This window comes from Eublepharis macularius, chromosome 6 (assembly GCF_028583425.1).
Source record: "Eublepharis macularius isolate TG4126 chromosome 6, MPM_Emac_v1.0, whole genome shotgun sequence".
Taxonomy (NCBI): Eukaryota; Metazoa; Chordata; class Lepidosauria; order Squamata; family Eublepharidae; genus Eublepharis; species Eublepharis macularius.
In genome coordinates this window covers 40,769,630-40,784,614 of record NC_072795.1, presented here as the reverse complement: position 1 = coordinate 40,784,614, position 14,985 = coordinate 40,769,630, and the positions used below count along the sequence as shown (strand labels likewise).

The 14,985-nt window shown below is 41.2% G+C and overlaps 1 protein-coding gene across 2 annotated transcripts in view; it reads left to right on the top strand.

Annotated features, from left to right (window-relative positions):
- The first annotated feature begins 12,823 nt into the window (after positions 1-12,823).
- Positions 12,824-14,985, top strand: part of U2SURP (U2 snRNP associated SURP domain containing) — a 47,860-nt gene continuing 45,698 nt past the window's right edge. For both annotated transcript variants that reach the window (XM_054982463.1, XM_054982462.1), the window contains exon 1: positions 12,824-12,901. In XM_054982463.1, the coding sequence (XP_054838438.1) occupies positions 12,857-12,901 (45 nt within the window). In that variant the 5' untranslated portion in view covers positions 12,824-12,856. The remainder of the gene's footprint in view (positions 12,902-14,985) is intronic.

The window sequence follows — 14,985 nt, the reverse complement described above, 5'->3', positions numbered from 1 at the left end:
AGTTTTTTTTTTAATGATGCCGTTTTCTTCTGAGTATTAGGCCCCACACACAACAGCTACTTTAGCTACTGAGCATTACAATACATATTCCATGTGAGTGGATCAAAAATAAGTACCAAGGTCTCCGGCACTAATTCCCAGTGGGTTAGTCTGTAACAGCAAAATAAAAACAGGAGTCCAGTGGCACATTGGAGAAAGTAAACTCTAACTCATGAAAGCTTATAGAGCTTCCTTCATCAGATGCACAAAATGTACATCCGTTAAGGTGATTCATTTGCATTCAGTGAAAAGGTGGGGCTGGAGAAAGATGTTACATAGATCCAAAACGAGAGTAATCAATCAAATGACTAATCAATTAGCTCTTCTTAGGTGGCAAAGTAGGATTAACATAAAATCTAAAACAAGATAAGCAGGTACAATAGGAAGTTACAAAGGTATAGCTGAATTAATTAACAACCACAAAGGGTTGGACTGCTGGGGAAACTAAAAACTAAGAAGTCTGCAGGGTCAGATGGTGTTCACTGAAGGGTTTTTATGAGAAACTGTTGATCTACTACCATGTAACTTGCCGTTAAAATCAGCCTCTGTGACTTGAAAATAGTGACTGTTGTCCCAATTCTTAAAAAGGGATCCACGGGGGAAATCCAGGAATTACAGGCCATTTAGCCTAATCTGTTTTGAGTAAATTAGTAGAAACAAACTATTACTAAGGAAATAATTATTGAGTAACATTAAGTAAAATATTGAGTAACACAGTCTGCGGAGGGAAAATCAACATGGCTTCAGCAAAGGGAAATCCTACATCACCAACCTCTTGGCAGGCCAAAATGTGGATAAGGGCAATCTGGTAAACCTCATACACTTTGACTTTCAAAAGACTTTTGACATGGTACCTTATCAAAGACTCCTGAGTAAGCTTAGCAGTGATGGGATAAAAGGATGGGATTAAAAGCTGGTTAAATGGCAGGCAGCAGAGAGGAAAAATAAACGGAGAGTGCTTGCAAGAAGTGAAGTGAGCAGTGGGGTCCCACAAGGATCAGTATTGGGACAAGTGCAATTTGTTCATAAGTGATTTGGAATTGGGAGTGAGTCATGTAATAGTCTAGTTTACAGATGACACCAAATTATTCAGGATGGTGGAAACCAAGGAGAATTGTAAAGAGCTACAGGAGGATCTCTGATTTCTCTAAGGCCGAATCCACATTACCTTCGCGCGTCCCGGTGTTGCGCTAAATGTCCGCGAAACACCCGGAAGTATAGAGTCTTTCAAGCGCGATTTCAGAAATCGCGCTTGAAAGACGCTATACTTCCGGGTGTTTCGCGGACATTTAGCGCCGCGCGGAGGTAATGTGGATTCGGCCTAAATTTGGTGAGTGGTCAACAATGTAGCAAATGTGGGTATGTGTAAGTAATGCATACTGGAACAAAAAATCCTAACTTTATGCATTCCAGTATGCATCAATATATATATATTGCATCAATATATATACTGAAAACGTGTGTGGCCGTGGTGAAAAAGGTAAACTTCATGTTAATTGGATTTGATTTTGATTTAATTTATTTGATTTCTAGCCTGCCTGCCCCATTAGGAATTATTATGAAAGGGTTTGAAAACAAAATGGCCAATGCTGTAATGCCATTGTATAAAGCTATGATGTGGCATCATTTGGAATGCTGTGTGCAGTTCTGGTTGCCTTATCTAAAAAAAGATACTGCAGAGCTAGAGAAAGTACAAAGGACGCCTTGGAGGTTGTGGAGCAACACCACGCAGCTGCACCCTGGCTCAAGGAATAGCTGGCTGGCTGGCTGAGTAAGCAGGTGTGGCAGACGGGGCACCCCAAGCTTCTGTTCCTTGGCCTCACCAAGCATATTGCCATCACTTGTTCTGCTGATGGCTGCCAAGGGTGGCAGCCTGCGTCAGCTGGCTTAGCCAGGACAGCAGGCCAGTTCAGGGCCAGGAAGAGCTACCCCAATTGCTCCATGGTTAGGATCGCCCCTGTCACGATAATCACTTCACGTAAAAAGTAGAATACTTCTTGATTTGTGCAATATACTTTAAGCACTCTAGCAGTGCAATCCTAAACAGAGTTACTCCAGTCTAACTCCATTGATCTCAATGGGCTTAGACTGGAGTAACTCTGCTTAGGACGGCACTGTAAGTACTATGTATAAACTAAATATTGTTATTGTTAATAGTAATTTCTATTCCTTCCGCATGAAAAGGAGGAGAGACAAGCTGGGTGTTCCTAAAGGAAGTCTCTTTGATCAAGAAATTTCCATGAGAAGTAGTTTAAAATCCCAGTTAAGAGTCCCACTTGTTGTTAAAAGTGTACCAGAGTGATTTCTTTATATGTCTTGGCATTAAAAAATGGCTATAGATCATGGGGCTCATATCATAGCTCACTGCACCACAAGGGACAGGAGGAAGCATCCATTTGTCAGTATAAAACTCTGATGAGGGATGTACAGGAACAAGACAGAATGTTCAGAGACAGAGTATTGGCAGGAAATTCTTTCAGGCTACTAAGACCTTTTGGAAGGCTCAGACAGCAGGAGTGATGGATGCAGACGTTGGAGGTTCATGCAGCGGTGGGTAAGGGGAATATTTAAGGCTTAGCTGGCTTTTATTTACAAAATGGTAATAATCTGAGAGTTTATAGTATGTTTGTATGTAGGGCAGCAGTTTTACTAGCAAGTGTCTCATGGTAAACTCTAAAATTACAGAGTGATTTCAAGGCTTGTATCTGACCAAGCTTGTTAGGTTGTATTAAAACATAAAATGTAAGAACAGTATTCATATATTTATTTTTCATTACTTCATGTCTCACGTCTCCAATGATTTCCACATTGCAGCAGAATCTTAGAACCGAACAGCCACCACTGCAGCATTATCGTTCAATCAGTGTGCCTGGGCTGCTAATGTATACTAGAAGTCAGCTGCTGTATTGTATTATAAATAGCATGAATTCAGGGATCTACTCCCATATGAAATCAATTGTTACAGAGGAATGACCTTTCGGATTCCAGCTATAGCTCTATTACACTTTTCCTTTTCACATAGCATGTGTTTGTATCTTCCTGCTCATAATTTGGCAGAGTTTATTCATTACGAGCATGTACAGAAGCTGAACACCGCCCCGCCCCCCCACAGTTGGCTTTAGATAATGAGGTAGATAATTAAAAAGGATTAATGAAGTGGGGTTAATTGAGTGGAAGATGGCCAAAGAGGACAGCTGAAAGCTCCATAGGTGCTGCTCTTAGTCCTCTTTTCATATAGACATTTACTGCCTTTTGATTTTGTCTCTTAATCAGGCATCCTACCTTGAACACCACCTGTTGTTCAGCCAAATCCTATATTCCCTCCTGCTGTTCGGCCTTTTGCTTCTCTACATGTATCCTTCCTGTTCTGAATTAGCTCATGCTGCTCTGCTCCTTCACATATGATGGTTGCTCCGGCCCCCTTTGGCTTGGAAGAGACTAAAAATTAAAAGCAGGAGAGATGATGAGACCATGTACCAGTTCCGTACTGAAACTTGAAGAGACCACCCAGAAGAAGCTGGTGAGTAGAGCCCCATTTACTTCGCTTCTAGCTCACAAAGAGCCAAGGATCCACAATTAACCACACCATAAAACAATTAACTCACATTTCCCATCCTGCTAAGATTCAATTATTTATTTATTTAACATATTTTTAGACCACCTTTCCCCAGGGCAATTAACCAAGTAAACATAAAACACACACAGTCTATTCCTGTAACCCCAGCAGGCAGTGGCACATCGTATGATTGTTTTTCCATCATATGGAAAGTCCAGGGAGACCAAAGATGGTTGAACCAAAATAATAATCTTTATTTAGAGGATATTGGAATGCAGAAAGCTAGGACCAAAGTTAACAGCACCGTGGTAGCCCTTGTAAAGGTCAACAGTGAAGAGGCCTACCAAACAAAGAGGCTGGGAAAACCACCCACAGAAACACACTTCTCCTGATGCTTTTCTCTGCCCCTCAATTCCTTAGTCCATTCATATTCTCTTCCCTCAGAGGACCCCACCTCTTCCTGCCATGTGTGGAGCATCGTAAAAAAAAAGTAAACAAAAAAAGACAGGGGTATGCTCTTCCCGCTAGACCAAGGTAAAAAAAAGGGGGAGGGAAGGCAGCGAAAACCATGCTAAACAATTATGGAAAACTTTTTATATATGCTGGTAATAGTGTAATGTAGATACAAAATAAATTGCTTGTACAAAAATTAATTCCTCCAATTATTAGTCAAATGAACATATGCTGCAAGATAAATACAAGGTCAGAGACCAAAAGAATGCAATAAATACAATGAAAAGGATGCAATAAATACAATAAATGTCAATTAATAATAAGGATACAATAAATACAATGAATGTCAATTAGTAATGTGCAAGGTACCAGGACCAATAGCCAATGAACTCAAAAGTAAGTTGGTTTAGAACACAATGTATACAGAAGAACCATGATGATCAAAATAAATGTCCATATGTGGGTGGTACACCGGAAGGCTGAAGATTCTGATGCGAACACCAACGGGATTATGCCTGCATATTATTCCATTTCCCCTGTTTCACAATTCATTGCTTCCTCAGCGCATTAATCAGGTTCCACACACAAAAGAAAAACTAGTCACACTCCAGTACCAAACCAACATGTCAAATCACAGCCACAATGGGAAGGGTCCGGCAGCACAATGACTCAGCCAATGACTCACAATGATGTGTGGAGCATCAGCAGCCAGTAAAACTTTAAAGGGCCCCTTCTTGCCTCCAGGAGCTCTCACAGTGCTCTTTGGTCTAGTGGTGTTGGCAGAAGGAGAAACAGCCCAGCAGGGGTAAGTTTGGGACAAGGAAACAGATGCTGTCCTATCAGAGTAGCTGTGGCTGCAGGATGCAGGCCCTCCTGTCATACAATGAAACAATAAAAACAGAAAAACAGGTCAGAGCAACAACAATAAACAGCCCTATTCACAGACCATAATTAATAACCTTTTATTAAAATAAAATCATTTACTTAGTTCTGCTAGCCCTGTTGTCTCAAGTTCCAACTCTGGAAATCAAGGAACCCAGTTTGTGTTTGTGTGTATCTGTATGTGTGTGCAAACGTCATTCATATATCTCAGCTATAACAAAAAGAAGGAACAATCATGAAGCAGGTTGTAGCTTGGGAGCTGCTGCATACTGACCCATGGATGGAGGCTCAGCTCTCCTCTGTGGTGTATAGTACACTTTAAGCTTTGGTCGATGTGTCAGCTACTGTTATTGGTCACAGGCATCAATTTCTTGAACACATTTAATTTTTTTTTTATTGTAGGAAAGTTAAAAGATAGAACAAGAGAAAAAAGTGAAACATAACATAACAACTACAAAGGGCCAAGATAGGCCTACAAATCAATCTACAAAGTAAAAACAAAAGAAACATAATAGGCATATTATTTATCCATTACAATTTTTCGCCTACACCACTTCCTTCTTTATTATCAATCAGCTTGTGGTCTGATGGTTGTTGTGGGTTTTCCGGGCTGTGTTGCCGTGGTCTTGGCATTGTAGTTCCTGACGTTTCGCCAGCAGCTGTGGCTGGCATCTTCAGAGGTGTAGCATGATGCCAGCCACAGCTGCTGGCGAAACGTCAGGAACTACAATGCCAAGACCACGGCAATACAGCCCGGAAAACCCACAACAACCATCGTTCTCCGGCCGTGAAAGCCTTCGACAATACAGCTTGTGGTCTCATTAATATCTTTTTTCTGTGTCTCTTCTTCTTGATATCTCAGAACCTTAGTCTTAAAAATCAAAGCCACAAATCATTAATTCATTTTTCTTTGTCTTTCGCAGATAATCCATAAAGAGTTACCAATTTGCCATGAATATAGAGAGTGTTTTATCTCTAATTCATGCTGTAAGTTTGGCCATCTTTCCAGTCCAATCTTCCCAGTCCAATCTTCCAATACAGGTAGCTCCTTGCACTTCCATTTTTGAGCATATAAGAGCCGTGCCGCTATTACCATATATAAAATTAAAATACCATGCCCTTTTTCTAATTTATTGTCCATAATTCCCCCAAAATAAAACTCTGGTTTAAACATCTCTAGAATAAACTCTGACAGAGAGAAGGCAGAAGGTCTCAATGCCTACTTTGCCTCAGTTTTCTCCCTGAAGGAAAGAACGGGCCCATGTAGAGATAGTAGTGGGCAAAGTATGGCTTCGGAGTTGTTGGTTGATATGGTCAAAAAAGTTGTGAAGAAGCACTTAGCTGCACAGGATGTGTACAAAAATCCCCTGGCCCACATGGGGTGCACCTAAGAGGGCTTAAAGAACTTTCAAAAGAGCTTCCAGACCCTTTGATGATCATCTTCCAGGCCTCTTGCAGGACAGGTAATATGTTCGGAAGACTGGAGGAGGGCAAATGTCATCCCAGTCTTCAAAAAAGTGAAAAAGGATGATCCTGGGAACTATAGGCCAGCCTCACTTCTGTCCCAGGGAAGATACTGGAGCAGATATTAAAGGCATCAATCTGCAAGCATCTGATGGACAACATTGTGATACTGGGAAGTCAGCCTGGATTTGTCACCAACAGATCCTGCCAAACCAACCTTATCTCTTTCCATGACTGAGTGACAGGCTTACTGGATCGTGGGAATGCTGTTGGTGTAGTTTATCTGGATTTCAGGAAAGCTTTTGACAAGGTTGGGAAGCTCTGATGGGTAAACTGGCAGACTGTGGACTGGACTCTAGGATGGTTAGATTGATAGGGAACATTCTGGATAACTGTACCCAAAGAGTAGTTGACAATGGCATCATGTTTGATTGGAAAGAGGTGTCCTGTGGAGTGCCGCAGGGCTTGGTTCTGGGCCCAGTGCCTTTCAATGTTTTTATAAATGATCTGGATGAGGGAGTGAATGGATTACTCATTAAAACTGTAGATGAGGCCAAACTGGGAGGAGTAGCAAACACCCTTGAAGATAGCAATAAAAATCGACGAGATCTGAACACACTGGAAAAGTGAGCAGATTTGATTAAGATGCGATTTAACATGGTTAAGTGCCAGATTCTCCATCTGGATAACAAAAATGCAAAGCATGCATATTGAATGAGGGATACTCTTCTGCGTAGCAGTGTGTGTGTGAACAAGATCTGGGGATACAGTTGGATGGGAAGCTAAATATGAACAGTCAGGGTGATGCAGCAGCATATGAGATGAATGCAATCGTGGGGTATATCAACAAAGGGCTAACATCCAAATCACAGGATGTCATTGTCCCACTATATACTGTGTTGGTCAGGCCCAACCTGGAGTATTGTGTGCAGTTCTCATTTTAAAAAGGATGTGAACAAATTGGAAAAGGTGCAGAGGAGAGCAACCAGGATGACCAGGGGCCTGGAGACCAAGACCTATGAGGAAAAGACTATGGGGGCTTGGTAATGTTCAGTTTGGAGGAGGCTGAGGTGAGACATGATTGCTCTCTTTAGTATTTAAAAGGATGTCACTTATGGGAGGGAAGGGAGCTGTTTCTGTTGGCCAGCATATTTCGGCTTTTAATCAATATACTGCTCTGTTCTCATTCAAAAATCTCTATGCCTAAATATGTAAATAAGGCCAACCCAGCTAGGCAGATTAAGTATTTGACCAGTCAGTTCTGCAGTGGCAGTACTGTAATTTCTCTACTACATCGTACCTACAATTTCGAGGTGTACCTACAATTTTGAGGTGTGTCATTTATTAAAGCTTACATGACCATGAGGCAAATAATGCTAAATAGCAGTTCTCAGCAAAATTAGCTTTCCTAGAAAAATTAGGTTCTTGTAATTTCTGGTGAATAAATGTGTGCAGAATATACCTATTGTACTCCCTTTGCTGGACTCCTTAGAAATTCCCCACTCACTACTGAAAATATAATGCTATTTGCTTTAACATATGAAAAGGAACAAATTTTAAATCCTGTAAACCTACAGAATGTACATATTAGGGAGCAAAATACCTAGTTATGCATATATGGTATCATATTAAGAGTGGGGAAAAGGTGCCTGCCTGCTGATTATGTTCCATTTCAGTGCTCCTTGCGCTTGTGTAAGGAGAAGAAGGTAATACAGTGTTGCCAACATCCAGGTGGGGCCTGGAGATATTGTGGAATTAGAACTAATTTCCAGGCTATGGAGATAGGTTCCCCAAGAACCAATGACTACTTCGAAGGGTGGACTCTATGGTATTATAATCCGCTGATGTCCCTCTCCTCCCCAAACCCTGCCAGCACCAGGATCCACCATCAAATCTTTGGGAATTTCCCAAGCCAGAGTTGGCAGACCTAGAGATGGAAGTTTGGTGTCCCAGAGGAAGATGCAGCTTAAGGTACCCTAAGTCTTAATAAGAGTGCAGGATTAAGGAGAAAGGGGTGGAGAAGGGGCAAAGTTTCCTTCTTGGAATATCCCACAAAATCTTAGCTGTATTTTCATGCAGTATCTCTTTTTTTAACTCCCTTCCTTGCCAGGGGGTTTACTCTGAAATGTTAAAGGTTTGTATGAAGCTCAGAAAAATTATCAATTTGTCAGTCCTAGGCCACTGCCATAATGGGGGTCCCATTGTCCCTACCTTGGCAATCATTACATTCTTAGGGCTGGGATAGTGTCTTTTCTCCATTCAGCCTGGCACTTGCAATGCAATCCTATGCAGGGTTAGTCTATTCAAAAAGCCATTGAAAACAATTTATTAATCAATATAGGAACAAGCCAGTATTTCAGAGGAAGGCGTTTAAAGTAATGTGCTAGAATATTTATAACATATTTATCTACAATAAAATGTTTCGTCTTGTCTCTCCTTGGAAATATCATATGATGCATACACCCTCTAGTGGCGAGGAGACTCACAGTCTCCTTTTTGACTTTCAAAAAATAATTTCAGAGGAGCAGTCCTGTAATTCTGTTACAACAAAAATAAGCAGGAACCCTGTGGTGCCTTAAAGACTCTCATCCACCAAAGCTTAAGATAGAATACAGATTTATTTGCCTTTAAGGTGCCCCAAATCCTACCCCCTGCATTAAGCTAATTAACATAGCTACTATATGAACTTCACTGCTTTGTTTCAAGAACACTGAATTGTTCTAGAATATCATTGCCAGCTTTTTAACTTATGCTCCAGAGAGCAACTTGAAAGGTAATAAATGTGGTGTTTTGAACATAGTTGGACCAATAGAACACTTGACGTTTGCTGCTTTCTAAACTTTCTAAACTTATGCCACAAATTATTTATTGGTTTTTATATCTAAATGTTTGAGTAGATGTGCCAGGCCAATAAAGAGCTTCTTGAGCCTTTCTTTTATATAGCTCAATCCACATTAGGGATGCCAACCCTCCTACTATAGCTATCGCAATTCCTTTGATGCTTGCTAGTGATTCACACACTGATGGGAGACACTGGGGGAGAAGGCTTGGTGCACTGACATCACTTTCAGTTTAAACCGGAAGTGACAAGGGATGCTCTAGCACATTACAAAGACTCTACGATAAAACCACAGAGGTTTTGCAAAGTACAAGAGCATCCCCAGTGGTGCACTGATGCCATAAATGTGTCCAGTGACAATACAACTTTGATAGCAAGCCCCCCAGCAAGGTAAGTCTCTTATTAGTTACCAGGGGGGGACATGGAAACTCCAGTCCCAAGAGGATATCAATGTGTGATGTTCAACATTTTTATCAGACCTTGTGGTCCTATGATTGTTATTAAAATGGCTCCATCATGCACACCTTATTCATCTGTACAATTCTAATAAACAGGGCATTTATATTCCTCTATCTGGCCATTGTGGCAAAATAATGAGTTGGATCCCAGTTAGTGCAAGGGCTTCTGCTTGTAGATTTTCTGCTTGTAGATTTTCAACCCCTCTCCAGGGCAGCCCTGAAATTTTGTCTCTGTTGGTCCCCTGTTCTCCAGGAAACCAGTTTCTGTGGGACATTTCTGGCTGCTGCAACAGAAGTGGGAAAACGAGCAGAAGTCTGAGAGTGATGTTCTTGCAGCTGTAGAAACACTTGTGGAATCCAAGCCAATTTTTAAAAGATCTGCAAGACTCTTTATCATTTGAAGTAGCTTTGGCATACCTTTAAATTTCATTCGAAGTTGCAGTTCATCTAGGATCACATGGAAGTGCACAGAGGGCATATATATATATGTGATCGTGGCGGTCTGCAAAAAAGCAGGAGAATTTTAACCTATTCCTCTTTTCCAAGGCTGATTCATTATGCTGTAGCATAGTTGTTAAGTGGTTTGGTTTCAAGACAGCACTCTGCTGGTCCGAATCTCACTACTGCCATGACCTCAGCAGGTGGCCTTGGGTAAGCCACTCCTCTGAGCCCCAGCTGTATTGTGGGGATAATAACAACACTGACCTTGTTCACTGCTCTCAGTGGGGCACTAATTTGTCTAGAAGGGCAATATATAAGTGCAGTTATTATTATTGTGAATATACTATCATGAGGTGCCTGATGACACTTGTATCTTCAAAAATCTTTCGGCTTGTTTTGTATAATTTATTTATTATTTTCATTTATAGCCTGCCATTCTCGCTGGGAATCGTAGCAGATTACAAATGTAATCTAAATTTGACCATTGATGTATCAAAGTCAGCACTGTCTACTCAGACTGTAAGTATTCTTTCCAAGGTCTCAGGTGGAGGTCTTTGGAATCACCTATTACATGATCTTTTTAACTGAAGATGCCAGGGGTTGAACCCGGAACATTTTACATGCCAAACAGATGCTCTACCACTGAGCCACTGCCTCATTAAATACTATTGTCCATTTTTCTCACTTAAGTGTAATCTGTTACATAGTTATCAATACTTTGGAAACATATGCAACAGCCCTTTCTGTAACAATATAGCTGCTAATCCAGTAAAACTGACAACTGAGTTGTTTCACATTATAATACAAGGCTATGGACTTATATCAACCATTTCTGGCTCATCTGACTTGCTCATACTCCAATGTGATATATGTCAACAATACCCTTCTGTTCCCTACATTGGTCAAAGAGCTCAATCCCTATGCAAAAGAAAAAATGGACATTATAAAATCTGAACAAATCTGACATTAAAAAATGACAATATTCAGCAAACTGCTCAGAGTTTAATGTGTTACAGGACACATTTTTGTTTGTTTTTTGCTGTAATAGACCAACATCATTATCCTCATGGAATCATTACTTGAATGCTGTTTCATGGATTGGCATTCAATAAAAATTCAACATACTGGGCTTACTGCATTCGTACAATTGTCATTATTGCCATGTGTGGCAGGAACTTCGCTAGATTTGACCATTCTTAGATATTTTTGCAGATCATCCTTGTTTTTGTACTAGGTCAGTTGCTTGGGATCCACATGTCATTCTTTGACATGCCACCTGAGGCAATTTGGCACCTAACTCAAGTTTCAGGAAAGTGGGCAAGGCCCTTGAGCAGTGAGGCTTTTAGATTACAAGGGGTTCCTACCTTGAAACAGCCATTACCAGAAGAACAGGTAAGCTACAAGGCTCCTAGATGTTTAAGCCTCATGCCAGGGATGGAAATAAATGTGGCTCCTTTGGTTGATGGTAGTTGTATGGCTATCTGGCAGCCACTAAGTGAATATCACTGTTCTAGGCATTTCAGCTATGGCCTGTTTTAGTTGTATACAGTCTTAACCTTCTTTGGTTAAGACCAAAGAGGTGTTTTCCTCTTGAAATGGAAAGTTTGCATTCGGTTCAGTTTCTTCTCTAACACTGAAGTCCTGAGGCATGGCATGGAGGAGGTGGATAGCTGCTGGCAAGCTTCCTATGGACATTTCTTAGGATGTCTGTAGTATCTCCTAATAGAGGGGGGGGTCTATTTGTCAGGATACCCCCCTGCCCGAAGCTCAGATCAGCTGAAGCTTGTCAGAGTTCAACAGCTAAGCAGAGTCAGCCATGGTTAGTACTTGGATGGGAGACCACCAGGGAAGTCAGGGCTTGCTACACAGAGGCAGGCAATGGCAAACCACCTCTTCTCATCTCTTGCCTAAACTTATAGCAATCATGGAGTGGTCACCCTAAGTTGGTTGCAACTTGATGGCACTTAATTATTACTATATATACAGACAGGTATACATATATACTTTAAACACACCTATAAAGAAAAAATGTAAGCAACTGAGTTAAATAAAGGAAAAAATGTAATCAACAGAGTTGAGTGCCATCAGATGTAAAAGACTAACAGCTATATTCTGGCATAAGCATTGGAGAGCTAAAGCCTACTTTATTTGACCCTTTTGTATCTGAAGCTTTCATTTATATCTGAAGAAGGGAGCTTTGACTTCTGAAAGCTTATACACTTGTTGACTGTGCTTACTGTTTTATATGGTTTTAAGCTGTATTTTGTGGTATTGATTGTCTTTATATACTGTTGAATTTATTGTTTTTATGGTACTGTAACCCGCCCTGAGCCTGCTTGCAGGGAGGGCGGGATATAAATAAATATCTTCTTAGTCTCTAAGGTGTCCCTAGACTTAAATCCAGCTGTTCGTCTGACCCTGTATGTGGATCATCGGTTGATATAATTCCTCTCCAACAACCCTTCTGACAGTCGTTGAGGGCGAAGGACAGATATGCAGCTTCTGACGTGTCTATCAAAATCTGCGGCCCAGAAAGACTTGCAGCGGAAACACCGCCCCTGTCCTCCCGAAGGAGGCGGAGTCAGGATTCTCGAAACAACCGTCTCTCATCTTCCGCTCGGATATCAACTTGTTGCCCCTTTCCGGTTTGGACAAATCTCTTCAATCGGACAAGTCGGTACTCGATTCGCTGCCGCCAAAAGTTGAGTGGGGGAGAGAGTCAAGATGGCGGACAAGACGCCTGGCGGTTCGCAGAAGGCCAGTGGGAAGGTAAGGCCGCCTCCGGGGCCTCCTCGGCGACGCTACCGCGAGGGAGCTGAGAAGCGGGGATGGAAGCGGTGGGGCCTGGGCTGGCGTGGAGAGCCGGGCTGGAGACGCGCGCAGTGTCGTCGGGCTGTGGTGCGCAGGCAAGCGGGAAGGCTACCTTAAGGGCTGCTTCGCGGCCTAGCCTCTCTCCGCTTTCGCCGCGTCTTCAGCCGCGGGTCAAGCGAGGCGGGTTGATGGGGAAGGTAGGAGGAGACTAGTTGAGTTCACATTAAACGGGTCGAATCTCCTAAGGAGCTATTTCGCTTTTCTTCCGAGCCGCTGGAAAAGTGCTGCCCTCATCGGTTTTCCTATAACAAGTTTCTGAGGATGGGGCTTATTGGAAAGGACGAAGGGACTGTAGGTGGAAAGATTCCTTCGTCTATCACATTCTGCACGTTATTCAGTTTCGGAGTCCCTATTAGCGTGCCTTCCGTTCTCTTGGCATGTGTTATTCCGTTTATGTCTCCTGGTATGGAAAACGTACGACAATTTTCTTCCTTGTCTATGATTTGTTGTGTTTATAAGAACGTGTGGAACTTTCATATGTCACAAATGTAAAAAGTGTGTCTTGCCGTGTGTATATTCCGTGGGAATCCATGATAGTCTATGGCCTTGCATTACCACAAAACTTTCACGTGCGTGCATTCATCATCAGTTGATGTACAGGTTGTGTGTGCTTTGCTAGGAAACACATAAGACTATTTTGTCTAGTCAGATTCTGGTGGATGCTTCACCCAAAACTGTACTCTTATACAGTAGAAAAAAGAGTCTAACAAAATTATTGGGGTTTTTTGTCTTATTGGTGGTATCTTATAGATAGTATCTGTGAGCTGTGATTCACAAAAGCTCATACCCTACCACAAATTTAGTTAGTCTTATAGGTACTACTGGACTCTTGCTCTTTTCTACTGCTACAGACAGACTAACCCATCTATCCCATGTTAAAGTTTTGTGTGAAGTGGCCACCAAAAGCTAGCTGAATAGAATAGTTATACAGCACAGTTTGGAATTTCCTACATGAGTTATGTTTCGAAGTTTAGTTGGCTGATTTTGTTCAATAAATATGTAGTATCACTTTATCTGAAATGTTATTTTAATTTATTTGTTATTTAAGTAAAATTGTACTTGTATACAAAGATACGATTTTTCTCCATTCTGGAGCATTGTAATTTAAATTTATTTACTTACAAAGATAGAACAAGGTGTAGATGGCAAGTACATTCCCACAGAATGTGTTGTGATCTTACCTTGCTTATGAAAACATAGCAGCAGAGAATATGTATTTATAGAGTGCGCAGAGGATGCGGTCCAGTTGTTCAGTGATAACAATTGATTAGGGAGAAGTTTAGCTTTAGGTTCTTAGTCTTGTGCTCTAGTCTTTACCTATCTACTTTTTCATATCTATAAATATTTCATTCCTAGGTAGTGTAGTGTTCAGATTTTTTTCATGACTATTTTATTGTTGACCTGTATTTCTGAATCATACGTGCAGTATTGTAAGCCAGATAGATACCTTTTGAACTGTGAGGAAGCCAGCATGGAGTGGCTGTTAAAGTGATTAGGGAAAAACTTTTGCTTTAGATCAGGATCTGGGAGGCCCACAGTAAAATCCTAGGAACACTTTCCTGGGAGTAAGCCCCATTGAATAGACTTCAGTAGGATTTCAAATAGATCTTCTTAAGATGGTACTACTAAGTTTGAATTCCACTCTACTATGGAAGTTTGCTGGTGACCATTGGCCTGTCATTATGTCAGCCTAATCTACCTCACAGAGTTGTTATAATAAATTGGAGAAGGGGGAATAATGGAAGATGTTTGGGTCCTAATTAGGGAGAAAAGCAGGGCATAAATAAAATGACTAAGTACAGGAAAAATGGGGAGACATGTGACCATAAGAATTTAGAATGCTATGCCTGTAGCTGAAAAGTTTAAACATAAAAAAATGTTGCATAGCTGGAGGAGTGAAATAAGATTCTAAAGATGTAAAATTTCCAAACTTTTGAAGCCATGGGAAGAAAATGTTTCCTTTCTGAGAAAATTGAAACAAA